The following is a 16,191-nucleotide window of genomic DNA, read 5'->3' on the forward strand; positions in this document are numbered from 1 at the left end:
AGTCCCTGGCAACCACCACAGTACTTTGTGTCTCTATGAATTTGACTACTCTAGATACTTCATATGAGTAGAATCATATAATAGTTGTCCATTTGTGACTGGGTCATCTATAACTTTTTTTAATTGAAGGAAATGTGCTTTACAGAAACAAGAAAATTCTATCCTTACCCCTTACTTGACTTGGCCCAGGGTAAGCTGGCCAACCTTACTTCATGTCCCCAACTCTAAAATGGCACCTTTTAAGATCTATCTATGAAGAATTTAATACGATGTCATTCATGGTATTAGTCAGTTACAGTAAAAAAGAAAGATCTTAAACTTTACAGTGGAATAGTCACAGATATTAATTTTACAGTTCAAGTATTTGTTTTCAGAATTTTGGTATAGGAGAACACAAGTGCATACTTAGAAAGTAACTTTGTGGGCATTGGAATCAGGGCCAAAGATGAAGGGTGGTAATTCAGGTCTTAGGAACCACTGCTGGGTAGGATCAGAGCATGCTTCTCTGGTAACTGTTTCAGAGTTTGCCAGATTCAGTGTCTCCCTATCCTAGACAGAGCTGTCTACACACAGGTCACATCTTGCCCTTTGTTCATCATCCTTTGTCTATTTACATAAAGTTACCCCAGATGAGGTAAACTATAATTGATTTTTAGTTTACTAACTGTCACATTTCAGTTCTGCCTCCCTAAGACTATATGCAGATCACTCAGTTGGAATTTTGAGTGTTCATAACACTCTTCAGACTTCTGTGCACATCCTATTTCTTGATTTCGTCTTGAGTAGTAGAAGCTGTGAGTTTCATATTTTACTCATTTGCCGCTTAGAGAGTAAGCTTGTTTTAAAATTCTTCCAGGGCAAGGAAGGGCAACTGGCAGGAAAGTTGGGTGACTGAAAAGCAAATAAATTGTACAAGGCATTTGTTCAAAGTATTTGTTTGTCATCAGGCCTTAAATTCTGTCTTCTGTTTTACTGTTGTTTTGTCTAAATAGCAAGGAAGCGTATAGATCTGAAATTCTTAAACTTAAGTCAGCATTTTCTTGCTTACTAAGTGCATTGCTTGAATTGTCTCCTATAATCCCCTTAAAAACTCCTAAAATGTGTGCTTTTATTATATCCATTGAAGTCATGGGAAAGCTGAGACACAGAATAGTTCTTTGCCCTATGACATATAGCCAGGAAGAGACTGTGCCAAAATTTGAACACTGGCACTCTTGAGTGCGAAGTCAGATTTCACTTATTTGCTTGTTCATTTGTCCATTCATTTATTCAACAAATATTTAAGGAGAGCCTGTTATGTGTTAGACTTGATTTAAGGGCTACAGCAGTCATGATAAAAAGTCTTGCTCTCATGGAGCTTATGCTGTTAACCACTTTGCTGTGAACCATCTTGCATTCTCCTTCATCATCTAGTCTAAGATGCTTAGATGCTGGTGCTTTTTTCAGCTTCTCATCAAGAAGATATCAGGAAGTTTTGGTAACTGGTAGAAGCTTTTCCAGTCAGCTAGTATAACCCATTTCAACAGACAGAAATTAAGAAACCATTGAAGACAAATGTATCATTTCTTTTTTCTTGAACTATCACAAGTTATCATGGCTTCTGAGACTGTTGTGGGGTTTATCACCCGGAAGGTAAAGAATTAAGAATATCTAATAGCTAATGTCCCCTTGCTTTAATTTAGGCCAGTGTTCTCTTATCTTCCTGCACACCTGAACACAAAGTAATCGGCATCTTAGTCATTAATTCTGAATAGTTGAAGACATTGTGAACATACCAGTTTGCCTTTTGTTTTCAAGAGTGTTTTTGTTTTTGTTTTTGATCCAAGACAGAATTGTGTGAAGTACAAGAGAGAAGGTTGTTTTTGGTGGTTTGCTTTCCTCCTCTTGCAGTTAGGCTTTCCTTCCTCCTACTGGTTCCCCCACCTCCCAGCCAGCAAAGTGTTACAGTTAATATCCTGCTAAAGTGTTAAGTAATAACTAAAGCCTCCTGTCCTTCCCTGGCCTTTCTCCCTTCCTATGGTCTTTCTCCCTTCTACTAATCCTGGTGAGCTGGGAACCCATAGCTTAAGAGGTGGCTCATAAGAGCCTAACTGTGACCCCCTCCCCCCGGATATTTTGCATTTCAGTGGAAAACCTTAAATTTCTGCTACCCCTTCATTTGAGGGAAGTGAATAAAGATTTAACACATACCTCTGAGATGTTCAACTAACCCAAATTATTAAACATTTGGGGATTTAGTTTTCTTTGTATGTCACTGAATTGCTTAGTGTGAAATATTTAGGGTTTCCCGTCTTGTTTTTAAGCATTGGGTGGGAGAAATACTGAGTTCAGAGGAAGGAATACTTTGTGGCCATTGCGTGCCTTACTTTATGCTGTGTCCTAGATCCGTTGCTTTGCCTGAAGTGTCTCATTCATCCTACAAACATTCTTTGGCTATATCTCAGCATCAGGACCTCTGCTGGGTGGGACAAGATTACTAGGTACCGTTCAGTGCTGGTGGCCCACAAGATTACCACTTATACCTTTCATGTTTATAGTCCTTTATGGTTTATAATTTAAAAAACATTTCTCACTTACCATCTCATTTAATCTTCTATATGCTCATTATAATAACACAGAAGTATATAAAGAAAATAATCTTCCCTGTAGACCAGTGATTAAGATGATAATATTAATCGTAGTTTTTATAGGAGGAAAATGAAGCCAAGGGAAGTTAAGTGACTTGCCCTGACCGAAAATCAAGTTCTCTTATTAGGTCTAGTGTCCCTTCCTCCAAACCACAGCTACCTGTAAAATAAGGACTTTTTCAAATCATGTGCCTAGTCTCCTCTGGTATTTGAGTGTTTATATCACTAAATTTTCATATTGCATTTGCCCCATTTGAATTTCATATCTTTTTTTGGTAGGGCTTTTTTTCTAACTTTTCTATAATCATTCCTAACTTAGAATCATCTACATTCAGATTTGATGGAATATTCTTAGTTTCTGCATGTCAGTCACTTGTCCATTTATAATCCTCGGGGATTTAATCTGACCTCCCAAAATAACAGTTGTGGTTTTGTCATGATGTTTTAAAATATCCATAGCCCTGATGATTGGAGTAAATGCAGCTTTTCCTTATAGTCTGTACCTATTTTAGCTACATCTCTGTTCTTCCAGTATAAATGGAACTTGCTCTAGCCAACTGTTGAAATCGCAGTAAAGAAAATACAGCTAGTTTTTTCTGCCTCTCAAAAGAGGAAAAAAACAAGTTGTGTTGGTCTGTCTCTTTAGCATAGTGTATTTAAGGCACTTTAAAATATTTAGCTAGTTGCACTGTGTTTCACAGACTAATCTTGTCCCTATACCTAATGCTATTTATTTGTACTCACTTTTAGCATATTGACTTAATTTCCCTTTTTTTTCTGGCTTTCTCATTTATTTTTCATATCCATAGCTTTTGGTATTTTGCCTTGCTGTATTTATTACTGGTAGAGTCATAAGCATGTAGGACTAGTTTCTTGACCTCCAATAGCAGTGCCTCTTTCAGCTGGAGTTTTTGTCATTTAACACCTTATTAATAAGTTTGGTGTATTTGCTCCCTACTTGTTTCTTGTGGATAAGTCTCTGTTGCCTGTTGTGATTTCATTTAGTAGTCCTAGATGGCAGGGATTATGCCTAACATATCTTTGGAAAGGTCCCTCCAGGAAGAAACCAGAGAAAGAGTACACAGAATAGGTCTTAGAGTGCCTACAAATATTCAGCTTTCAGTCAGTGTTTATTTGAATGCTTACCATTTGCCATCCATAGTGCTAGTGAAGCACAGTCGAGCAGTGGATCCAGAAGGGGGCTCAGCCGCGTCAACCAGGTAACCCAAGACAGTGTGATATGAGACTTGAGAGAATAAGCTGAGTTGTCATGTAGGTACGCAGTGTATGTATATCATGGAAGTTCTTCAGCACCTTCAGGGTGTCTTGGAAAGTGGCCTTTGAGATTTCCTGATACCTAAAGGATAAACAAGGGCTGACAGATTTAGCAAGAGTGGGGAGGGGTGAGGGAACTGGGACAGGATGCTCATTTGAAAGAAAGGAGACCCACCTCTGTAGTTCGAAGGTAAAAATGTTCATTAGGGCTACAGCCTAGACTTCAAGGGAGAGGCTGTAGAAGGAATGGGAATCTGGGATGGGTTTATTAAGTGTTTGGGTCGTTAGCCTAAGAAGAGAGTTGTGTTTTTTCTTTGTTTTTTTTTTTTTTTTTAACTGGGGAGCAACACGATCCGATTTGTAGTTAGAGAGTCCTCTGGTTATGCTGTGGAGAAGGGTTTGACAGACAAGAGCCATAGCTTTCTAAGAGTTCGTTGAAGTGATGGAAGGTAGACATGGTAGTAATCTCAACCAGGGTAAGTGGAAGGATTCAAAGGCATTTAGTAGAGAGAGTCCTTGACAATTATTGATCATAAGGGAGGGCTGCATTAACAGGAAAAGAGACGTGGTTGAGGGTGATTGGAAGGCCTTCAGTTCTGTTCCCCTCTCATTCCACTGTCACTGATTTTAGGTAATCATAGATTTTGAGCTGTAATATCCATGGTTATAAAATAAATACATTTTATTTTATATGTCCCATTTATTTTATTTTATTTTATTTTTATTTGTTATTTTTATTTATTATTTATTTTATTTTAAATGTCCCAAGGGGCATTCAATTTGAATATTTCCTAAAATCTCTGTAGGAAGACTTTTAGATTACAGAGGATAGTTTTATGTTAGAGATATTCTGTATAAAACGATTAAATAGCATACTTAGGTAGATAAAATAATTTACAATAATGAAAAAGCCATCTTATTTAATATCCCAGGGGAAATGTAAATAAAGTTCTAACCCGATTTTTAAACATTATGCTATTAAACGTCAGTTCATTGATAATATATTTATTAGCCAAGGACAGAATGTGAACTTTTCAGTATAGAATTACTTATCCATTACCAGGCCTTGACTGAAATAAAAATCTAGACATAAAATATAAAGTAATGAAAACATTTGTCAGATATACAGGTACCTCCAAATAGTTCCAAGAGTTATCAGGAGCCATTTGTGGTTCCCTGGAAGAGTCTGGATCAATGATGAAATGAAGCAAGTTATTGCTTTGGGATGATGCTTCTTTGATAGGAGATCACCAGTGGCAGTTCCTCCTGCATGCCATATCGGCAGTAATTCCCCTCTCTCCGTTCATCCATTCTTCTCTCCCTTTGTTCCTTATTTTCTTGTAAGCTCATTTGTTTCTTACCAAACCTCCCCTAAAATCCCGGACTTAGGAAATTCCCTTTGAGAGATGTAAATGATATGGAACCGGTACCTTTGTTTAGGTGTTGGCTTTACCAAAAGCAGGTCTGTGATTACGAACTTGCCACTTCCCAGGATCTTGGTTTCTACGTTTGTAAAATGAGAAAGCTGAAGTAGATTAGTGATAAGGGGACTCTCAGCGATGATTCTTTTATCTGCCTTCCCCCCCGCCCCCAGTCCTGTATATCCAATTGCTTCCAGGCCTTTGTTTATTTGAGGGTCTACTGGTACTTGAGATTTGTTATCAGAGCACCTGCTCACATGGAAGCTTCTGTGGTTTGTTCCAACCCCATGTCAGAACCAAAGAACTAAGAGGTAAGTTACTGGCAAGTGTTCCCAGGGAAGAAAAGGAAACAGCCACCAAAAGTCCTATGTTTAGATGCTCAGAACCTACACCTAGGTCAGGAAACTTGTCTCTTTGTAACATTCTCTCTTACCATTTCTTTTGATACTAATTTTTTTAACCAGACAAATGTTTGAGGTTTTTTCTTATTTTTTTCACATGTGCATTTTTTTTTCTTGGGCTGGGAAAGGTGGGTGGTTGCTGAAGAAGGGAAAGGAGGCACCACCGAGCATTTTACTACATCTTGTGCTACCTCTGGGTACACAAGGCACAGATTTCCTTACCAAGGTTGTAATTCTTTGTTACCCCCAAGCCCACCATTTGTGGTTCTGATTGTGGCAATGCCACCTCTACATCCGTGTTCAGATACTGCTCTAGCATGTTCATCATCCCTCTTCCATTGCTAATAGAAGCCTTCCTAATATCCATCCTCGAGCTCATTTCCTCAGGGAATGCTGATTAACCCCACTTACTATTGACCACCAATTGCATTTAAGCCCCCCTGGACCTTCTGTAAGTGGTGTGTGTGTATGTGTGTGTGTGTGTGTGTATATATATATATATATACACACACACACACACATACACACACACACACACATATATATATACACCTATATATGTATATACACACACACATATATACACATATATGTATACATATACATATGCATACATATACATACATATACAAGTGCATATACATATATGTATACATATATGTGTGTATATGTGTGTGTGTATATATACATTTTCCATTACATGTTTTACACGCACTTGAAATAGGGCGACTTTTCACATATTCATCTGTTTTGTCTCTAGGATGAAAGATTTGAAAGTAATCCTTCCACTCTAAAGTCATTTGACCAATGTACACATTGTGATTGCTGTGACTTATTGAAGTTGATCTTAGCATGGAAATTGACATATATATTTTAGGTTCTTATAAGGATGATAAAAATGTCATTGAAAGCTGTTTGAGAAAATGTATTGCTCCTGCTGTAATATTAACAGTGGTATTTTTTAAATGTTATGTCCACTCTACATAAGTTTTATGATAAATTGGATATTTTTAAAAGCTGTCTTTGTCTACTTGTTTGGTGTATTCACATTTGAAATAGATCTTTGAACACCTGTATGGTTGCTGGACCGGTGGTTGTTGGGTTTGTTGGCCACTAGAACCATTTCCACAGTCTGTCCCTCTGGTGATAAGGAAGGTTACTCCTGTCAACAGGAGATCAAACAAATAACTTTGCATTAATCGCCCCCCCAACTGTCAGTTCCCTAGCCCCCACTGCTCTCACTTCTGCAGAAGCAAAGATGATGTAATTGCAACACCTTTCCCTCTTATGCACAAATTGAAGCCACCTTTTGCTGATTACCTTTGGGATGTTCGCTTTGACTTTTGTTTTACTGGTGGAGACCACACGGATTTGCCTGCCACCGTAGGATTACTGGGTTGCAGTCTTCTAAGAAGCAAAGAACCAGGTCTAATTTAATGTTTAGCAAAAGAGTGGTTGTAGAAGAAATTTGTTAAATTTTTGGAGTGCAGTAGAATAGGATTGAATGACTTTAAGGAATCCTTTAATGCATGGTTTTGAATACATTTTTGCAGTAAGTGGTCTCTTGCAGGTCTCAAAGCCACTAGGAAGAGAACTGGGGTTTTTGTTTGTTTTGAACCTTGAAAATAGTAGTAACTCTTTACCTTTCTGCTAATACCCCCACCCCCACCGCGCTCCTTGCTCAGTTGTCCACGATCCCCACCCCACAGTAGTAAGTTCGTTAGTGATTTTTACATTAGGTGTAAATCAAGGAATGTCTTCGTCCCCGCTGCTGCGCAGGTGGGACTGGCTTGGGGAAGACGCAGTTGAGTAGACAGTTTCACAGGGTGACTCATTATCAGCACTGACCGTTGCTTTTAAACGCACCAGGGAAAATGTACCAGACATTGTTATGATGAAAACAACCGGGAGGGGTGGCGAGAAGAAGAACCGAGATGAAATTTGGCCAAGGCTGCGAGTCGCGCTGAAGCCAAGGAGGCCAGGGCGGGCGGCAGGCCGCAGCACCTGCGAGGAGCGCGGGCAGGCGGGCGTGGCCTGCGGGCGTGGCGCCGGGGGCGTGGCCGGGGGCGTGGCCGGCCGGCGGCGCCGGCGGTTGGAAGGGGGTGGAGTTGCCCTTGGAGGCGGCACCGGCTCTGGGCCCCGAGGCCCGCCGCGCCCTATCGGGCCCGAGCCGAGTGGCCCCGCGGAGCCGGCGCGCTCCCGCCTGCAGGGGGAGGGCGGACGGGGCGCGGGGACCGGCCAGGCCGCGGCGGGCGCTGTTTCTCTTTCACTTTCCTTCCCTCTGAGGCCGGCGCGCTGGCGGGCGAGGAGCGGCGGCGGCGGCGGCGGCCGCGGGGTAGGTACCGGGCGGGCTTGAGAGCGGCCGAGGGGCCCCGGCCGCCCCCGCGCTCCCTGCCCAAGTTTGCGCCCGGGGCGGGAGCGGCACCTCCAGGCACCTGCCGCGGCCGGCCTCGCCTGGAGCCGGGAGTCTCTCGCAGCCGGGGGCGGGGTGTCCGGCCAGGGTCTGGGGGCTTCGGGGCCGCGTCCTGGCCTCGGGCGCGGAGAGGGCGGCGAGCTGCCGGCGCTCGGCCCCGGGAGAGGCGGCGCGTCTTCCCCGGCGCAGCCCCGGCCCGGCCCGAGCGGCGCGTCCTCCGGGCCCGGGCCCGCGCACCTGCCAGGCGGGCGGGGCGGACTTGTGCTTGGACCGCCCCGGGCCGTGCTGCCGGGTCCCGCCGGAGGACGCGGAAAAGTTCCCTTCCTCCCCGTCACTGCAAATACTTGCTTCCTTTAACCGTCGTGGTGACAGGACTCTGTGGCTCGGGACCGTGCATTTCCTCTTTCAGAAGACTTTCTCTTAACTTTGGAGCTTCCTGGCAAACCTGTGGACAAGGCAGGGCCCTTAGTCCCAATGTGTACAGGAGAAGCTGAAACCCAGGCACGGATATTAAATGCCTTGCAGAAGGTCATAAAGGGCCGCAGACCAGACCCCCCCCCCCCGCCCCGGCCGGCTGTTATTTATGCTCCCTTTGTGTTACACTCTCGACACAGTTCTCCTGAACGGTTAGGATGACACCCCCAGAACGTGTACCGTGCACATTCTTAATGGCGATGTGTCAATGGAGTGATGCCTTTTACCTCTCCCATTGCTTTATACTCACCTGTGAGTTAACCGCTAAGATAGGAGAAAAGTTCCTGTTCATAGGATTCACTTAGGAAATCAGTACCTTCCTTCATGCTGTTTTCTCCTAGAACACATTTGTTTGTAAGAAACCTTTAAAACTTTTTCTCCAGCAACTCCACGGACCAGCCAACTGTGCTAAACATTTCTGGGAAAAAAGTTAATGACGTTCAGTTCTTATTGTGTGCTAGCTTTATGTATATGGTCTTATTTAATCCTTACCACTGTAGGGCGCGCGCACTCTTTTCATTAATAGTTTAAAAACTGAGATTTAGAGAGGATAAATAACATTGCCCATGTTATACATTTACTAAATGTGACCAGTTTCTATCAAAGAATTTGCAGTCTAATACAGGAGATAAAGAATGAATGGAACTATAAATTAAAAGAAAGATGTAATAGGAGAGCAGTAAGGGTTAAACCCGAGAAGAGAGTACACTGAGCATAACTTTGGAGAAGGGTTTCCAAGGATACAGGTAGGATTTAGAGGAGAGGAAGGGCTTGTTGGACGGTGGGTATATAGAGCCTGCAAAATGGACTATGAGAGATCCTTTCACTTTGCCTGAAGAAAAGTGTTGAAGGGTATGCTAAGGTCAGCCTGTGAAGGTCTTGTATGGAAAGCTAAGGAATGTAAATGTCTGTCTGTTTGTAAAGAGGGAACACTGACAATCTTTGAAAAGAGGACCCGAATGTGATAGAATAAACTAAATCTGGTAGAATGTAAGATGGACTGCAGGTGGAGAGGTAATATTCAAATAGGGTGGCTATGGATGGAATGGAAAAGGACATCAACTTGATTTCACTGACTGGATGCAGGGTACAAAATGGAAATAGGAAGCATTTTGATAGGATAATGATTTCAATTTTGAATCTTGTAACTTGTATTGGTAAGGACTCCTAATAGAGAAGTCAAGCAGATAGTTAAACTGCATTACTGAAGAGGTAAAGATATCAAAACTGGAGTTAACCGCTTTGGGTGTCACTTGTAGAATTGAGAGTTAAGGCTCCAGGATTGGATGAATTTGTCATTTTCCTGGATGACACCATAGCAGGTTTACAAATTAATGTGACAGTGAATGAAGTGTTCTGTTCACCCATACACCCAATTTGGAGCATATAACACTTGCTGCTAATATGTTATTAATACCGTATGAGGAATTTGACACTCTTTTTCTCTTATCTTTTTAAAATTACTGTGGAAACAGATATGGGAAAGCAGAACCACCAAAAGGAGTGATGACCAGCGATCTCATGATAAATCTGGATGTTAGTTCTCATGCCTCAGGACATCCAGTTGGGAACTCCACGCCGGCTCCTGGGATCAGACTTCGTCCGCTTACTACCCCTCTTTGCCTGAACTACTAAAGCCAGTCCTAGCTAACCACGAATGGCTACCCAAAGGAAACACTTGGTGAAAGATTTCAATCCTTATATCACCTGCTACATCTGTAAAGGGTACCTGATCAAGCCAACTACAGTGACAGAATGCCTCCATACCTGTGAGTATTCTTTTTTGTCATTTATGCCTCAGAAGTTATGGGCTACACTTGTTCTTCTAAAACCACCACATTTTGTTTTTATCTAGATTTTAGCTTTCAAAACAATGAGTATTCCAAGAATTAACTTTGAATCTATTTTCAGGATTGAATTTGTCATTAAGATACCAGGGGCATGAAATTTTTCTTGTATTATTATGTAATAGTTGACTTTTGTTTAATTTTCATGTTCTAAAAACCATAAACATATTATTGGATATAGTTTTTTGAAAAGCGAACCATTTTAGCTTTTTGATTTAAAAAAAATTATATTGCAGGAATTAATCTCACAGGTTTTGTTTGGGTATGCTTGCTTTAATTCTTTGGCTTTTTAAGACTTTATTGTATGGTTGACTTACAAAAAGCTGTACATATTCAGTGTATGCAACTTGATGAGTTTAGAGATAAGTATATGCCCATGAAATCATTACCATAGGTCATAAACCTATCTATTTCCTCTAAAAGTTTCCTCCCATGCTCTTGTTATTATTTTTTTGTGATATGACCACTGAATATAAAATCTATGCTCAGCAAATTTTAAGCATACAAGACAGTAATATTAACTATAGGCTGTATGCCGTGCAGATCTCTAGGACTTCTTCGTCTTGTTGAACTGAAATTTTCTACCCTTTGACCAAAAAAACAGCAGCCTATGCGTCACTTGGGAACTTATAAGAAATGCACATTAACAAGCCCCACTCCAGAATTACTGAATCAAAAGGTCTGGGAGTGGACCCAGCAATCTGTGTTCAATAAGCCCTCTAGGTGATTTGGAAGCATGATCAAGTTTGAAAACCTCTGTTCTAATATGGTCATGTCTATGGAACTCCTGTCAAGTTTCTTTCTCACCTGGCCTATCAGTAGAAGTTTCATTGTTCTAGCCACTTATGCCAGGATTCCACATACTTTTTGTGTTTCTGCCCATATGAAACTGTTTTCCTGTTTCAGTGAAAGTAATTCTAGTAAGTTCTAGTTTAATGCCTATTATGTGCACCAAATAGATACTTTATTTTATATTATACATATATATATATATATTTTTTTTTATATACTTGATTTCATTTTAGCTTTGCTTGAAACAGTCTGGAGTGGATATTGGGAAAGAGAGAGTATAGAGATTATCTTCATTTTGTGGGTGTGGAAACCTTGAGTTAAGTAACTTGCCCAGTGTCACAGCTAATGAGTGGTGAACCTTATTCAACTCCAAAGCTCGTGCTCTAAGATCCTCCCTTTCACCTGTTCTCCTGCTACGAAACTGACATAATACTACACCAGGAGTTTTAGATAGGTACAAAATAGAGAATCACCTGGAAATGGTTAAAATGGCAAATTTTATGTAATATATAGTGTACCACAATAAAAGCAAAATAGAATCATTCTAAGAAGCTGTTTAAAATACATACACTCAGGGGCACCTGGGTGGCTCAGTCGGTTGGGCGTCCGACTTCAGCCCACGTCACGATCTCGCGGTGAGTTCAAGCCCCGCATCGGGCTCTGTGCTGACAGCTCGGAGCCTGGAGCCTGCTTCTGATTCTGTGTCTCCCTCTCTTTCTGCCCCTCCCCTACTCATGCTCTGTCTCCCTCTGTCTCAGAAATAAATAAACATTAAAAAAAATTAAAATAAAATACATACGCTCAGATTTCCACCTGGAGCGATTTGGTGAATCAGTTGTGGTGAGGTCTGTGTATGTGTATTTTGGAAAACCTCTCCAAGTGATGGAGATATGTATTACCTTTGGGTATTACTGGCCTATGCTATTCAATTAGCAATTAACTATGAACTGTCTTGAAATACTAATTTGCTGTTGCCCTGTATCATTACTTAACTTGAATAATTACCAGTTAAATGTCATCGAACAAATATTTATTGAATACCTATTGTGTGCCAGGCACTGTCCATCCTGGACACGGAGGATACCGCAGTGAACAGGATAGTCAAACATCTGGGCTCTCAAGAAGCTTAGATTCGAGTAGCTGAAACTAATAATAAATATGTGCCATGTAAGATAATGATAAATGCTATGAAGAGAAATAAAGAAGGGTTGTGGATAGGAGAGATGGGGTTATTTTATATACAGTGTCAGGGTTGGCCTCTTTGGTACGATGACATTTGAACACAAACCTGAAGGAATTGAGCTCTGTGTATATATGGGAAGAGCATTCTAGATGGAGGGAAAAGCAAGTATGAGGCCTTGAGGTGGGAATGCCCTTGGCAGGTTTATGGAGCAGCAATCAGAAGGCTATCACTGCATGTCAGCTGAAAGATTATAGGGCCTTCAACCAGGGTAATCAGGTGTGCAGTGGAGGCGGGGAAGAGTGGATTGTGGATGTATTTTGGAGGAAGAGCCAATAGGATGTGAATACTCTAGGGCAAGGACTCAATCTTCTACTTACATGTTTCCCACTACACCAAGCATAGTACCCAGACCTGGTCCACGGTCTGTTTTGTTTTACTTCTTCTAACATTTGTGCATTATTTTCATATTTGGATTTCTCCAGCAAAAACTGCCAAATCTGGGAGATAAGAAGAAAGCACAAATTCTCCAATTTCTTCCTTTCTAATGCAGATTTTATATCTGTTTTTCTGAAAGAAAATTTTCTCTGGGACATAATAAAATCCCAATTTTAAATTGAGATGGAAAACAAAAGATTCCAGAAGTATAAACAGTCATGTTATAAGCAAGGGCTATGTTTATGTTTGCAACAGCAGTTTAAAGTCTAAAGGGGTAAGTGACAGTTTAACTGCACAAGTCATTCTGGCCTGAAAAACTCCTTGGCCATCATCAAGCCCCTTTGCTGAAAGAGAATGTATGTGGCAGAAGTGGGATTAAAAGACAGTGGTAAATAAATCATAAATGTGGCCTTTATCATCAGCAGAGAATACCAAATAGTAGAGTAAATGATGGAGTCAGATACTCAACCCAGTGTTTCTGGAGAGCTGAGGATCCTGTAGTACTCATCTTTATTCACTTTCTGGTCCTTGGATTTCTGGGTACTATTTTGCTTGTATTTATATTAGAGCTTGTAGGCAAAAACTATCCCATTTGCAAAGTATCTTATTTGTAACGATAAGATAATACTGCAACTCAGCGTTTCTCAGTCATCGGTTGGGTCTTTGATCTTACCCAGTTTTCTTTTTTTTTTAATAAGTTTTTTTTTTAATATTTATTCATTTTTGAGACAGAGAAAGACAGAGCATGAACGGGGGGAGGGTCAGAGAGAGGGAAACACAGAATCCGAAGCAGGCTCCAGGCTCCAAGCTGTAAGCACAGAGCCCGATGCGGGGCTCAAACCCACGAACCGTGATATCATGACCTGAGCCGAAGTCGGATGCTCAACCGACTGAGCCACCCAGGTGCCCTTACCCAGTTTTCTAATGTATAATATGGGTCAGATATAATGATGCTGTGATTTGAGATAGTATAAAATATAAAAGTAAGATGGCCAAATGGGACAGGAGGAAAGTGAGAAATGTTAAGTGACACTGCAGTACATCATCGTATTTTTTATCTTGACTGATAGAATACAGAAAGAATATCTTATTAAAATAACTCTGTACAGGGGCGCCTGGGTGGCTCAGTCGGTTGAGCGGCCGACTTCGGCTCAGGTCATGATCTCGCGGTCCGTGAGTTCGAGCCCCGTGTCAGGCTCTGTGCTGACAGCTCAGAGCCTGGAGCCTGTTTCAGATTCTGTGTCTCCCTCTCTCTGACCCTCCCCCGTTCATGCTTTGTCTCTCTCTGTCTCAAAAATAAATAAACGTCAAAAAAAATTTTTTTTTTTTAAAATAAAATAACTCTGTACAAAGACTATGATTTTGTGATTCTTTAAGTAAAGCATGGGTAAAAAAAAATAGTTCTTACTATGAAAATTCATGATATAAGATTCTGGTCTTGAATTTTGAAAATTAAAATATATAAATGGAGCTTTACCGTTGATGAGTAAAACCAGACATGGAATCTGCCCTTCTGGACTTTCTGGTCAAATGAGGAAGGACAGAGTAATCAAGTTAAGAAATATATGAAATTTGGATGCTGATAAGTGCAGTGAAACTAATGAAACGGAATGATATAATAGCAGGTATGTGTCGGGATATTGCAGCAGAATGGCATGCAAGATAAGAAACTAGAGTGTTTTTTGAAATTCCTAAAGCCATAGGCCCTGGCCTTCTCAGGCAGAGATGTGAGTAAGCTTGGGCCTGGCTGCGGTAGAAATGCAGGCAGCAGGGCGGGAGGTGGGAATCATGCATGATGCTCCCCACTGTCATATGGATACATGAAGTTACTTTTTTCCTTTGGGATACTCTGCAAATGCATTTCACCTCTTTGTCTCTCCTCCTCAGATCAGATAGGTTGATGCTCTCCCATTCTCCCAGTAAGTTCTGGAGCTAACACTGCCCGGCTTCCCTATTGATGTAGAAAGAAGGGCCAACAGAACCAGCATGATAAGTGACTGCAGCAGCCCTCGATGTTAGCACGCCAGCTGTGTGGAAGAAAGAGAAAGGGGCAAGCCAGTTAGAAGGATGTGGGAGGCAGAGGTGACAGGGCAGGCTGTGTCCCAGGCTCTGGGTAAGGAATTGCCAAAACAAACAGACAGACAAAGCTTACAAAAGCCCCCATTTTTAAGTAGGTTTGTACCTCACCTACTAACACCACTTCTCTAAAGCAGGCCAAGGACACTTGATAAAAAGATAAATTTTTTAAATTAGGTGGAAATTAACATACAAATGAGTTTTATCTTTGGTCACTTCATGCTAGATGAGCTAAATCCACATTAACCATGGTTGCAGATCTATGAGATCCTTTTAATAATCCAAAACTTAAGGAAGTAAACGTCCCTCCGAATAATTATTGAATTATTTAAAATATTTACTTGTCAGTCACTTTGCTAGCCACTGGAGTAGAGTGGTAAACAAAAAAAGATTGATTTAGAACTTAAACTCTATCAAGCAAACTTCTCATAAGCCAAGAAAAAAATTCTATGTGTGTATTTGGATCTTTTTCTTTTCCATGTGAGCTCACCTACTCTGGGACTTCAGCTGCATGTGCTGATGTCTCCCAATCTTTATTTCTGGCATAAACCTTTCTTCTGAGTTTCAAAATCCTCCAGGTGTCCACCTGGATGTCCTGAAGCCATCTGGAGCTCAGCATGTCTAAAAATGAGTGAATGGGATACTGATCTTCAGTTATTCCAGCAGGAAATAAGCTCCACACTCGACTCTGTTTACCCTCCCTAACAGAATGGGGACCAAGTCCTGTCTGGTCTCTCTCTTTAATCCCTCTCAAATCTGTCCCTTCACTGCCACCCCCCTGTGACTGTTCAGGCCCTCATTACTTCTGCCCAAAGTCTCTGCAGCCCACTTCTAACCTGTGTCAAAGCATGATCATTTAAGCAGTTTACTGTCTTCACTGCTCACTCATCAGCTGACCCAGAATTTCTTAGAGATACCCAGGTGCCTCGGGATAAATTGAAACTACTTAGCCGTGCCCACATCTTCCTCCCTCACTGCCTACTGCACATACATGCACATACTTGGTTCGGCAGTGTGCTCTGCTTTAGAATGCACTTCACCCATATGCCCAGTGAGCAGATGCACATCCTTTAAAACCCATCTCCTCCAAGATATGCCACCGACTTGCTACCATAGGTAGCTTTGGGTTACGTGTACCTTAGTGCCTGGTACTTAGGTGCTTGATAAAGGATTAAATGAATAAATGGCCAATTTGTTGATTATTTTATTGTGTTTTTTCTGTCAGAGATTCATACGCAGTAATAGGT

At 41.4% G+C, this 16,191-nt stretch overlaps 1 protein-coding gene across 7 annotated transcripts in view; it reads left to right on the top strand.

Moving 5' to 3' along the window:
- PCGF5 (polycomb group ring finger 5) overlaps positions 1 to 16,191 on the top strand; it is a 126,128-nt gene that overhangs the window by 44,107 nt on the left and 65,830 nt on the right. For 4 of the 7 annotated variants that reach the window (XM_043596961.1, XM_043596962.1, XM_043596957.1 and 1 more), the window contains one exon: positions 10,087 to 10,380. In XM_043596961.1, the coding sequence (XP_043452896.1) occupies positions 10,269 to 10,380 (112 nt within the window). In that variant the 5' untranslated portion in view covers positions 10,087 to 10,268. Of the gene's footprint in view, positions 1 to 7,889; positions 8,060 to 10,086; positions 10,381 to 16,191 lie in introns of those variants that run through there. The other 3 variants (XM_043596960.1, XM_043596963.1, XM_043596958.1) reach the window with 2 other exon arrangements.

The sequence above is a fragment of the Prionailurus bengalensis genome, chromosome D2 (genome assembly GCF_016509475.1).
Source record: "Prionailurus bengalensis isolate Pbe53 chromosome D2, Fcat_Pben_1.1_paternal_pri, whole genome shotgun sequence".
Classification (NCBI taxonomy): domain Eukaryota; kingdom Metazoa; phylum Chordata; class Mammalia; order Carnivora; family Felidae; genus Prionailurus; species Prionailurus bengalensis.